The sequence below is a fragment of the Falco rusticolus genome, chromosome 4 (assembly GCF_015220075.1).
Source record: "Falco rusticolus isolate bFalRus1 chromosome 4, bFalRus1.pri, whole genome shotgun sequence".
Taxonomy (NCBI): domain Eukaryota; kingdom Metazoa; phylum Chordata; class Aves; order Falconiformes; family Falconidae; genus Falco; species Falco rusticolus.
Window position 1 is genome coordinate 24,751,513 of NC_051190.1, and position 12,499 is coordinate 24,764,011.

At 44.8% G+C, this 12,499-nt stretch overlaps 1 protein-coding gene and 2 long non-coding RNA genes across 7 annotated transcripts in view; 2 read left to right on the top strand and 1 right to left on the bottom strand.

Annotated features, from left to right (window-relative positions):
* Positions 1 to 583: 583 nt before the first annotated feature.
* KDM8 (lysine demethylase 8) lies at positions 584 to 7,882 on the bottom strand. Of its 3 annotated transcripts, none has more exons than XM_037383170.1 (7): positions 7,368 to 7,882; positions 6,948 to 7,114; positions 5,499 to 5,631; positions 4,582 to 4,623; positions 3,677 to 3,826; positions 1,004 to 1,096; positions 584 to 905 (listed from the first exon to the last, which is right to left on the bottom strand). In XM_037383170.1, the coding sequence occupies exons 1-7, from the start codon at positions 7,863 to 7,865 to the stop codon at positions 741 to 743; spliced, it is 1,248 nt and encodes a 415-aa protein (XP_037239067.1). In that variant the 5' UTR covers positions 7,866 to 7,882; the 3' UTR covers positions 584 to 740. The 3 variants fall into 3 exon arrangements, with proteins under 3 accessions (XP_037239067.1, XP_037239068.1, XP_037239069.1); XM_037383172.1 differs by lacking the exon at positions 584 to 905 and adding an exon at positions 3,295 to 3,435; XM_037383171.1 differs by lacking the exon at positions 4,582 to 4,623.
* The window catches only part of LOC119146080, a 113,230-nt gene continuing 108,393 nt past the window's right edge, over positions 7,663 to 12,499 (top strand). Inside the window, exon 1 of one of the 2 annotated variants that reach the window (XR_005103627.1) lies at positions 7,663 to 7,767. This is a non-coding gene — a long non-coding RNA (uncharacterized LOC119146080). The remainder of the gene's footprint in view (positions 7,768 to 12,499) is intronic. The other variant, XR_005103625.1, reaches the window with a different exon arrangement.
* Positions 7,937 to 11,918, top strand: LOC119146079. Of its 2 annotated transcripts, XR_005103624.1 has the most exons (3): positions 7,937 to 8,109; positions 8,370 to 8,462; positions 10,063 to 11,918. It is a non-coding gene; the product is annotated as an uncharacterized LOC119146079 (long non-coding RNA). The 2 variants fall into 2 exon arrangements; XR_005103623.1 differs by lacking the exon at positions 7,937 to 8,109 and having other exon boundaries at positions 8,118 to 8,462.

The window sequence follows — 12,499 nt, forward strand, 5'->3', positions numbered from 1 at the left end:
TTAGCACTGTGCTCTCCAGTTTTATGTAAGGATGCTTTTTCCTTAAGAGTGACTTGGAAAAAAGACAAGGACTAGATATTGCCAGGTGCCAGAATGGAACAGCAGCATATCTTTCCACTGTAGAAATGTGTGACACTGCAGAAGGCAAAGTGCCAGCAGTTCAGCTGATGGTTAATCAAAGTACGAGTAACTGCAATTAAACCGTGGATTAACATGTTTCTAGGCCTTAACACTAGTAACGTTTTCTGTATAGGAGCTTGATATCTTGCTTTAGCTTTTATTTTTTTAAACACATCAAACCTTTGGGTAGCACCATCCCTCATTGTTTATGTAACTCTCATTTTTACTGTTAGGAAATCCAAGTAGAAGATAACACTAACCTGGTGTTCCAGTATAATTTGAAGCAGTGTCCTAGCAGTGCCCTTATAGAGAGTGTTTCCAATGTACACACACGTATGAGATGATGACCTAACAGATGCACTCTATGAGGAGCCTGTATTAGAAACATCCCCCCAAAAAATGTTGCTGCAGCATCTGCTTTCCATTTACCCATCCAGATTCATTCATCATGCTCAAACAAGAGTTTGTTGGTTTGGGGTTTTTTTTAATCCACCTCTAACCTCTAGGTAAGGAAGAACATTCTCATGCTTAAGAAGAATTCTCTTGTAAGAAGATGCCAGATGCGACTTTTTCTGATTTTTAATTTTTAGTATAATACTAACAGACTTTATGCTTCAGAGCTATGTCCACCAGAAACTGACAGAGAAGCTCGTATCAAGCGATCGTACATAGTGCCAGTATTTAACTGGAATAAACAGAACCTGTCCAGGCATTAGAACACAGGACTGAAATGCAGCCTTTCTGAAACTGGGAAATTTAACTAAGTCAGGATCTTCCACATCAACCTATAAAAAATCAGAACAATTATCAGTAGAATGTCTTTACTCAAATACGATTTGATAAAGCAACGTTACGGATAGTAAAATTTCAGGCAACTATTTACCTGACTAGTGTTGTGAAGAATTTGGCTTTCATGTGGGTACAGGTTTTCTGAATCTTGCGGTGAATACAGACGGATGTACTTTCTTCCAAATACCTGTATTATTACAATAAATGTTTTCCATCTGTCATTAACCTGCATGTTATTAGAAACTATGGGCCACAGCTGGCATTTAACAGCAAAATATACCCGATTGCAAGAAAAATAATTATCTTTGTAATTAATAAACAGACACTGCTATAATAAAAAGTTAAATCAGACTATTGGAATTCAAGTACCCGTTCCCTTGGAGCAAGTAAGAATTTGATACACCAGGAAATGCCTTTAACCAAGTTACTTTAAATTCAAAGTTTAAGGCACCCAATTTATACAATGTTATTTGGGCTCTACAGAGCTAGAAAAGTGATTCGAAGAACTCAGAATAAGGAGTTTGAGTCTTCAGTGCAGTTCATGTCAGCAGCCAGAGGTGACAGCTAAGAGTGACTCCTAAGCTTCCATATACTCCTTTAGCCCTTATCTCCGTGTTGTCATTAAATCAGTTCTTCTGCTGGAGTGCTTAATTGAAAGACTAGAATTGATAAGGCATGGGGCTGACTGACCTGAACACTACACTGCACTGCAGGTTGGTGCCTAGAATGAAGTGGCAGAACAAACGAGTCAAAGCCAATTCCTGCACCGACACCGGTGAAATGCCCGCTGAAGGCACAGGGCAAACATTCATGCTGCTTGGGCCAGGATATAAGATTCCTTCAAGGGCCAGGCAAGATCATACTTGTTTGGAAGTACTGTATTAAAGGGCAAGTCAGTACCCTGACTAGCCACAGCACCCTGGACTGGCATGCTACCAAACTATTCCTAACCAAGCCGCTTTTCCTCTAGCTTAACATCCCTTCCCATGTAACAGAACAGGATTTCCTGAAATCTTACCAACACCCAAGTTGTAATGCTAGAGTTTATGTTGCTTCAAGGACAGCACATAAAGGCTGGACAAGTACCAATGCATTCCTGCCCCGTCCCATTCTTTACAATCGCTGGTTAAACTACTGGAGCATTGATCTGAGTAACTGTGGCTGTCCATGTGTTTTTAGGATGCCTTCCATACCCCAAAGGGATTATGGATATTAATTAGCTCTCTAAAGAACCAAGTTAAGCACTATTTTTGGTGATGTAGAGAAGTAAAGAAAAGCGGTTATTGCTCCAACAGCGTGAATCCTTGAATTTCTTTTGGGGGGTTGGTGTTACCCTGGACTGCCATGAGCTGTTAATGGCTCCTTCCTTCACTTGCCTCGCTGGCTTAAGGCCTTGTGTATTGCAAAGGTGAATGTGCAAGTTAATGGGCAACACTGCCTGCATCTCCAGATACTGGTTTCCTCATTAATGGAAATATGATGATCTCTGCAGCAGCTACCACCGGCCAGTAGGGATCATTCCACCTTGTTACCTGTACTTGTGCCTCCCTGTATTCCACAGCCACAGTTTAAATGGCATCAAGAAGCAGGGCAGTTTTGATTGAAAACTGAAAACTGTCAGATCAGCTGCTGTTCAGATTACAGACTCTTTTACAGCACTGGCAGATAATACCCCATGGCTCAGGCAGAAGAATACAAATTCTGAAGTTTTTAAGGGAAGTATCTTTTCCCAGTCCAACAACTTCTGTAACTGACTTGCACCTAAAAAAATTCCCCTCAAGCTTTACATAGTGTTTATAGTAGGATACTTCACCTTCAGAATCCAGTTGTCTCTGTGTGTGTCTATGTGGGGCAGGTTAGCAGGGAAGAGAAATACAGTACCTACATAATTGCACAGCAGTTGTAAAAAAACACTTTAAGAAGGCCTGAATGAAGCCTCAGTTCTAAGTGAAAACAAGGTTAGCAAGATGCAACTGTTTGGGATAGAGGAACTAAGGCTCAACCCATATATAAGCGCAAGTACTCAAGGTCATGATCCTACTGGAAAATGTTTGAAAGTGTAAGCCGTATTTTTTTAAAGAGTCTGATGGGACAGAGGAAGAAATGGCGATCTCCTTCCAGTAAGCTAAAAACCCCTCAGTGTTTGAAGAAGTACAGCTGTCAGCTGGACCAGAAATACATCTTTGGACTTGTACAGCGCTTACCACACAGGGCCCCATGATTTTACTGTGTTACTCTGCACTAAAAGTCATCATCAAGAAGCCTATCACCAGTAGCTCACTTGGCAGCAATGAGGTCACAATGCAAGTAGTATTTCATCTGCCTCTCCATGCATGCACAAGCAGGTATTTTACTAAGTAACGTGAAGTGGATTAAAGTATGCACCTAAGTCCATCCCAAAATTTTGCTGTTCCAGAAAAGGAAGCTCCTTGGTATGCTATGATAGGATCCAGGTTCTTCCCAACTTTGTTGCAAACTCCTTGTGTGACCTTGGAAAAGCTGCTGCTTGTGATCTCCATTTCTCATCTGTAAAATGAGGGTAAGTAATGGTCTACCTCAATGAGGAGCACTTGCGGCCTACAAGATTACACTGACTATCAAGTTGCAGTAGTGACAAATGCAATAGAGTAACAAAATAATACCTGCATATCCTCTGTCCTTCAATTGTTCATCAAGTTGTCTGCTACCCTTGTCTCTAACACTTACATACCATAAGCATTTTTTCTAAGGTATAGAGTGGCATGTGTAAAGTAAGTAGAGTACAGACCTGAGCCAAAAAATTTTGCTGGGGATCCTGATGAAGAGGTGAGATAGTGCCTTCTGGACCAAACCAAGCATTAATAGTGATGTCATCTTCTTCCCCTTCCCCCAGGCAGCAGTAGTCAGGGATACTGATATCCTCTTTCAATTCTGGGATCTATTCCCATAAAGAAATAAACATTAGAAAGGGTATGTGCTGACTTGCCAAAGGTATGCAATTCTTAGAACAGAGGAACATGGCTTGACACAAAGAAAACAAATGACCTGCTTGTCCAGCACAGGCAGGAGAGAAGTAGCTGAATTGCTAAGAATCTGCAGGAAATGTCCTTACACTTTCTGTCCTAGCAAGCAGGTTCTGTTGGAAGGAGAGGTGGGAGAAAGAGGTTCCTCATTCTTCAGAGACCTTTTGCTTTAGCAGAAACCAGAGAAACCCACAAGAATAAGAAGGTTTGCTGATCATGGAAAAGGAGCAGCTGATCTTTTATACATTAAGCTTGCTTCTCTGCCTCCCACCAACCTGATCTCTGGTTAGCTGGAATGACATTTCAGAATATGGTGACCATATCACCACTGAAGACGGTTTCCTGTCCAAACCTCTTCCCTGACCTACATATTCTTTGAGGAAATGCTGCTTTGCAGCTAGTATCCCTCTAAGCGTATGCTACATTGCACCGAAACAGTGCTAGGACTGAATGTCTTCACCTCCAAAGGGTTTTGTTCCCATGCCTTTCAGCAAATTGAATGAACCCCTCCCTCTGTTCCTTTAAACTGTGGGAACAGAAACTTAAGAAATATCATAAATTCTCCATATGCCCCTTCTGTCTAGTACTAGACTTGCCATCATCAGTGAGGACCTGTGCTACAAAAGGAACACTTGACTGCAGAAAGATAAAAACATTCATTCAGTTTTACCTGATCGAAAAGCTGGTGCTGGGCAAGGTATCCTACACTGTTCTGAAATTACAGCAGAGAAAAAAAAAACAAACCACATAGTGACATACAGGGCAAGACTTCTGAGTCACAGTTGATTTACTTATAGGTGAGTAGAATCTACGTACAGGTAACATCCATTTCTAATGTCCTATTTGAGAATACTAGAATTGTTTCAACAGCTGACTAGTATAATGGGGTCTTCTGAAATAGTAACTTACAGCTACACTGAAATTGTAAGAGTATAGATATATCCCCACAATCAACAAATTATCTGGCTAAAGTTACTGGAAAAAAACTAGCTATAATCCTGCAGAATCTCTGCATCTTTATAGCTAAACCCTGCTGGTATACAGACGAGTTCACCTTCACTCCCTGTATCTCTATATTCTATTCCAGACTGCACTGCAGACCAATCTGCAATGGCACATGGTTCTTCCTGACAGAAGACTAGGAAACAGAGATGAGGGCTTCAGATCATGAGCTGTGAAAGTAAAATGACATTCAATTGCTAATCAACTTTCTATTTTTTTATGTGGCGCCATATGAATTTGGATCTTGATCCCAGATCTCACTAAGCAGTTTAGTAACCAAGAGGAACAAAACAGCTGGGTGAAGGTCCCTTATGCTTAGAATCGACCATTCAGGCTTTTGCTGCAGAAGGTATCCAGCTATTCATCAGATTTTAGCTGTTGTACATTTGATTATATATAAAACTCAAGCCTAGCTTATTTGTAGCTTCAGATCTTGAAAATATGCCAAACCTTGTAATTCAGAGTTGTACTTCTAACATACCCTCTCTCTTGACATCACCTGTAAGTGTATTTGTTCTAAGCAGAAATTCTGTACCAGTAACACACTGCTGTATTTGGAGATGAAACAGAGTAACAGTAACAGACCTCATTCACAATATACTGGTTGATGAAGTCACTGACAGTCATGAGCTTCTGAGACCACTCCTCATCTGTGTATCGGGCACCCAGTTCCACAGGGACTGTGCGACACCCAGCAACTTGATAGAAATATTCCACACTGAAATAAAGAAAGTTCCATTAGCCTTTTATATTGCTTTTCTTACTCATTTGGAATGTAAGACAATCAATGAAAATCTAATCTTTTAGCGTAATAAAACTCTACTACGATGAGTTTTTTATTCCTAAAACCAACCAGCCAGAGGTTGCAGAAGGCAGCAGAAAAGGATGCAAGCAGAAAAGAAATAAGCAGTCAAGTTTGTGTGTACATTATAACACAACTATTTTGTTTCAAAACCTTGTCTACCTGAGTTAATTGTTGTTTCCTTACGAGCTAAGGAGATTTAAGCTGTTAAGTCTTTTGACTAGGAACAGCTAATCTTTTTGCTGCCTGCTGCCACATTTGCTAAATAAGATGTTCTATCTTTTTATGATTTATGCTAAATGAAATCTCTGTCAGTGCCAAAGTCTGTATGCAGGTGTCAATTAATGTCCAACCTGGCTAAAGTCAGAGGACGGACTTTGATGGGTGGTGTGTATCTCTCCATTGACAATGATATTAACTACGTGGACAGGTTAATCTTTTTAAGTGTCTGAAGTTAAGCAGTGGAGTACTTTCCCTCAAAAAAGAATAAAATCCCTAAGAAATAGCAAGTGTGTTCAGTTAATGACCATTTTACCCTTGGTTATGGAACAAAAGCAATTGCTGCTCAAACTAAGCGCGAGTGCTTTTTCCCTTTTAAGGAATCATGAGTTTCATCACACATATATTCAATTTGCAGTATTGGAAACACTGGCTCCATTGCTTACATTACACAAGTGGCATGATGTTATTACTCACTTCTGAATGGTGGCATCTGAAACTCAACAAACTCTGGACAAACACCAGTGCTGCTCTTGTGAATGGAAAAGCCAGTTGCGCTCACAGACACACCTCTGAAATTCACTTTCCACCGCACTAATTACAGCAAGTTCTGATAGAGATGTAAACCCACCGACCTGTGTAACGTTGACCCAGCTAAGGCGTGAGCAGCTCCCTGCAACAGTGACCTGTCACACCACGTGTGCTCACCACTGCGTCTGGCTGAGCGGCACGGGGCGCCCACCTGGGGGGGGTCGCCAGCAGGGCCGCGGGCGGCACCTCAGCACCAGCCCAGCCGGGGTCGGCTCCCCCGGCGCACCCACCATGCGATACCTGGATGTCATGGTGCGCTCCCCCCATCCGTGGGGCAGCTTCTACAAAGCAAAGACAACCGGCAGCGGGAAGGTGCTGCTGACCAGCCACCCCGGTGGCACCTGCCTACCGCGAGGGTCCCACCGCTCCAGCAGACCGATCCTCGCCCTCACTGGGCCGGGACGGAAACTCTTACTTCTCACCTCCACTTCTTCATACAGGGCCAGTGGTCCATAATGCCCTCCAAGACCACCGGCTTCTGCGGGATCAGATAGTTGTCTCTGAAATGCTCGAGCGAAGGGCAGCGGAGGTGTGGAAGCGCATCTCCTGGCGGCACTGCCGGGGCCGGGGCGGGGGCGATCCGGGCCCTCTGGAACACAGGCGGCCCCTTCAGCTGTGCCAGCGGGGGCGCCCGCCCGCCCCCGGGAAAACAGCAGGACACAGGGGACCGCCGGCCAGGGGGGAGCCCGGCCTCGGCCCGCGGCGGGAGAACGGGGGTGGCCAGGGGGCGCGGGGGGGACCAGAAGAGAGCGGGCCGGGGGTGGAACCCGAGGGGAGCGGGCCGGGGGGGAAGCCGGCTGGGGGGGGAAGCCGGCCGGGTCGCCTCAGGGCCGCGGCGGTACCTTGGCGCTCCACGAGGCCGCGGCGCGCCGCTCCCCGCGCGGCAGGTGCGCCTGCAGGACGCGGACCAGGCGAGCGAGGACGTTGTCCAGGACAGCGGCGCCCATCAGCAGCCCCATGTCGCAGAGGCGGACGGCGGGCGCCAGCGGGCGGCCAGCAGCGACCTCGGCCAGCGCCCCGAAGAGGCAGCCGTAGGCGTACACCTGCCGCCAGGCCTTAACGACCTCGCGCCACGGCCCCGCGTTCAGCCTCTCCCAGGAGTAGTCGCGCAGGACGTCGCCCAGGCGCCGCAGCCCCGCCGCCGCCTCCCCGCCGGGCCGGCCCGCCGCGCCGTACAGCAGCCCGCGGGCCCGCCGCAGCAGCAGCAGGACGCAGTCCTCCACCTCGCCGCTCAGCGCCAAGGTCAGCCCCTCCTCGGCGCCGGGCAACAGCGCCCGCACCTCCGCCCACAGCGCGGGGCCGGCGGCCGGGCCCCCCGCCTCAGCAGCCGCCGCCGCCATGGCGGCCGGGCCTGCGCCGCGGGGGAGGGGCGGGGGCGGGGCGGGGGCGGGGCCGCGTGCTTTCCCGGGCGGTCCGGCCGTTCGTCCCGGCGGCCGGGCCCTCGCCGCAGGGTCCCGTGCGGTGCGGGGGGGGCCGGCCTGGAGACATCCTCTGGCTTAAAACAGTGCTCGCTTCTGGGTTCCTTGTAGCCCAGACCTGCCTTATCGCCCGGTTCGTCACGTAACTGGTTCTGCCCGTGCAGATGTAAGGAAGGGGGCGATGGGCGTGCGGGTGGGTGAGGGCAGCGGGGCCGTTCCCTCCGGTGGCCTTGCTGGCTTTTTGCTGGGGTAACGGCTCTGAAACTGAACCCTGGGTCTCCGTGAGCAGTGTGGGGTCGCCAAAACTCGGGGTCGTTTGGGCTCCTGGGCAGCCAGCCCACCGGAATTTGGTAATTGCATGAGCGACGCAGCTGTTTGCATCGAAGGGGAATGTATAAATCCAATGTCATTTTCTTTCAACTGTAGCTTACTTGTTAACCGTACGGCGATAGTATGAGGAAGATGGCTGCTGTCACTTTGGAAATTTCTGTGTTCCAAAAGTGGGACAGCTATTAACAGGTAGATGACTCCTGGAAGATGGGAGATACACAAATCTTCGTTGATCTTAAGTATTAAGGAAGAAGGCCTGTCTGGATGCTGATCTGAGCAGCCTGACAGGACCTGAGAAGCATGGGGGATGAATGCTGCTGCCAGGCAGTGTCCTTTTCATGGTTTATGCTGCATGGGTTTAATCAGTGCTTAAGACATGCTTCCCGTATGGAATATGCACCTCAGTCTTCTAACACGCTTTGCGTGGCATCTTTCATCCCTGGCTTGCTTTCATAATGTGCCCTGAACGTGTTTCTTTCTGCAAAGAAAATGCTATTTTACTTAAAATTCAGCAACTCAGAGGAATGTCTTAACATTGGGAATCAAAATCTAAAGCAACATAACAAGAAATGAGGAATTTTTAACTCAGAAAAAAGTGCCTCTTGTCTGGGGCTGAAATCTTCGGACTTGATGAAAATCTTATGTTTACAGAAAAATTTAAATTTGTCACCTTTCGTACTGAGAGAACACTCACTCTTCTTTGTCCCATGCTCAGTCAGTAGTGCTTTCCAAAAAAGAGTTGATTTGAGTCCTCCTGTCACTGCTGCTGCTTGCGACTCGACCCCATTCCCCAGCTGTCTTGCTCGAATGACTTCCACTTCTGTCACACCTTAGACTTGCTGCTGTGGCTTATCATGCTGGCCCATCTATTCTCTGCCTTCTAACTGCCTTTCTCTTGGCACCTCTAAGTTTGTCCTGTGACTGTGATTTTAGCACCTTCATTTAGAATTTTCTCCTCCTTGATTGCTAAATGTTAATATATGCTGCTATAGGAGGAAGTGTTTAACTGGCAAGGAAAACTTCTTATTAGACCTTGTTTTCAATACTTGTAATTTATGATGATGCTACCAAGTGTTGCTAATCTTGTGCTTACAGACTCTCCAGTTTTTATTGCTGTTTATATTAACTTATTCCTCTTTAAGCTGGTTAATACAATTCTGGTTAAATCATAGTTTTCCTAGTTTAAATATTAGGAATATTTTCAAAAATTACATGTCGAAGATTTGGATTTTCTTTCTGGTATTTTAAATAACACTAAGTTCTGAACATGTAATCTAGTGCAACAGTGGGGCATTAAGGCCATGGTAAACTTTATGAGTTTTACTGTAGGTGAAGAACCAATTGGGAGTAGATCTTAGTTTTTGGGTGTTCAGAGAGGTTCAGCATTTATCTTTGAGCGTGCACTGGAAGACAATTATTCCTGGTCAGTCATATTTAGGTACAACAGTTGAATGCTGACATAGCATCAATAGTCTTGAAAGGGCTGAGCTGTATGTCTGCTAAGCTAATCAAGACAGGTTTTCAGGTGAGTACTCAGTCATGTTGTAGTGTGTTTGGCCTTTAGTCTAGGAGGAAGATCCACTAAAAGCCCATAATACCATACTGCATATTAGCAATTTGGTTGAAATTGTTTTTATTGAAAAAACAAAACAGAACAGATTTGCAAGAGCTGAAGTGGGAAGTTTTGAAGTTTTGGTATCAGAGTAATTAACCTGCAGTACATGCATACTGGTTTTGAAATGTCTGTAAACTAATGCAGCTTTTTTTTTTTTTTTTTTTTTTTTGTGAGCTGTCTGACCAAGGAAGCGGATGACTTTAGTGCTAGACATTTCCATTTTAAGTCCACAGGAGATCATTTAATTCCTGCTGCCAAGGAACAAAGATTGTTGTTATCCGTGTAACCTGCAGAAATTGATGGTCCCTGTGGATTATGCCACCATCACTGAAACTTGTGCTGTTTTCATCAGAAGTCAATTTTTTAAGGATTGTAGAAGCCAAACCGCCTAACCTTGCAGAAAGATATCCCTCTTAAAATGTGGAGGAAAAGTTGGTACCAGGATTTTTTTTCCCTGCTGCTTCCTGCGTTACGGTCTGCAAAGCACTTTTTATTCTTTTATATTCTGTGTATTTTTAAAATATGCTTCAGACAGCTCACTTCCTCCTAGCAGTGACATTCAGAAAGAAATTACCTTTTTTTAAAAAAAAAAAGAAGCTAATAAACAGGCACACAATTAAGAGAGATAATAAAGTCTGATAAACCATCTGTATTTCTCTCTTCTGCTTGCAGTCATAGATTCCAGGACCCATGGTGACCTGATGTTACCTTGTCTGCCACTGGTGGAAAAGTGATTAGTTATACCGAATAACAAAAAATGCTCTGTATCTTACCTTGCCTTTGTCTTTATTGGAAAGAGCAGGTGTTTGACCTGTTCATAATTTAATTATTTATTATTAATAATACTCTCTCTTATAACACTTTCTTCATTTACTAATTTGAATTAATGAACAAAGTCCTATGATTGTTTTTTGGATTTTATTAAAATGACATCAAGACACACGCTTAATGATTCACCACTTGAGTCCTAAATAGGACATTTTTACTGGGTGGATCAATTTTTAAAATGACAGCATCTGCTTGCTTGTACACATTTATTTATGATTCTTCCCCAGGCGAGTATAGCAGGAGTCTGGTGAGTAATAACCAGCTGTTGGAATTAGCAAATAGGGAAGGCAGTTACTTGATCTGTGAAGGAGTGTGGGAGCCAAGGCCAGAAGTAATAAAAACTAAACAGATGCCCCAAATATATAAACCCAAGTAGGGATGTGTAAATTACTTGCAGTGCTGATGGGCAAAATAGTGTCAGGTGGTTTGACTTTGTCTGGAGTTTTTATTAAAGATGAAACCCTCTCCACCACCGTGTCACACATGGAGAGCATCCTAGGTCTCATTCTAGGATCTCTGCAGTGGTGGGCCAGCAAGAGCAGTGGCATGTAAGCACAGCAGCTCGCTCTGGTCGCTGCTGTCCGCTGCCTCTTGGATATATTAGCAGAATGGGCAACAGCGGATCATGTGAGGAAACTGCTGTTGGTCCACCTTGTCTCAAATCCCAGGTGTGCTGTGACTCAGGTCCTTTCTGGTGCTCTTATGAGGGGAGTTCTTGTACTGAGTAGTTTCTTGGATAATCACTGCAGGAGCACAACAGCAGCACTGAAGATTCTCCAGCTCCTCAGGACTTCAAGCTGCCACTCGGCTCCTCAGGAATGCCCGGGTCCCTTTTTGGCAGCCTGGCACTCTGGAATTACTAAGGGAGGTGGTCCGTCTCCTTGTTACCTGTGCTTTGCAGCCTAGAGCCATGAGAAGATGCTTTCTGTGGGACTTCTGCCCTTATCCTGACAGTTGATGAAGCCCATCCTGAAGTGACTTGCAGCTTGAGGGGGAAAGCCTGTCCTGAGAATTAGTGTTTCCTTCCACTGTGACTTTCGGCAGTGATGGTTTCCTAAGCTGGAATTTACATTGTGCTCATCACAGTTACTGCAGTTGCTCTTAAATAAAAGCAAATTTATGACAATAAATGAAAAATTTACATTCTTGATACATCTCTTTCCCATTTTGTAAAGAAGAAAATAAACCAAGGTGAAACTATGGAAGTTATGTTGAAGATTTCGTAACATTTCATGACATTTTGATGGTTGCCACAGTATTTTATAAGTCCTGTATCTTCAGAAATATTAATTTTATATGCATCTTATTAAGCTTACACTACAGCTTGCCATTAGGCTGCCATAAATTGTGTCTCTGTGATATGTAAAGGTGAGACCCTAAAACACATTAGCCTTTAAATGGTATTTGGCTAATTATTTGTAGAAAGGAAAGAGGGTCTAGCAGTAACTGTAGGGGGCTGTTAAAGGACTCTGTAGTCACGTCAGGTGAGCAAGGATCCAGAATTTTATGATGCCTTTGCAAGTGGAAAGTGTAAAGGTTCAAAAACAACCTGCAAGAGGAAGCCTATTGAGTCCAGGGCATGAGGGGCGAGGTGGCCCTTGCAGAGATCCAAGGTTTGTAGCCACATTTTTAACAACCAGGTGTTTTTATAATGGGTAGTAATTGCAGTTGTGAGTTGGAGTTAGGGTCTGTCAGGCTTCTAGTATAAATTAACTTCTCCTCTTCTCAAACCCTCATAGGATTAATTCCCTTCCTATATTAGTGTAGGCAGTTGCACTTAAGA

Excerpts from the sequence above, each read along its gene's own strand:
- KDM8 (XM_037383170.1), bottom strand. The coding sequence starts at position 7,865 with ATGGCGGCGGCGGCTGCTGAGGCGGGGGGCCCGGCCGCCGGCCCCGCG. Across the intron at positions 7,115-7,367 it reads CGGCCTCGTGGAGCGCCAAG|AGGGCCCGGATCGCCCCCGC; the intron begins GTACCGCCGCGG and ends CCTGTGTTCCAG. Across the intron at positions 906-1,003 it reads TTCTTCACAACACTAGTCAG|GTTGATGTGGAAGATCCTGA; the intron begins GTAAATAGTTGC and ends GATTTTTTATAG.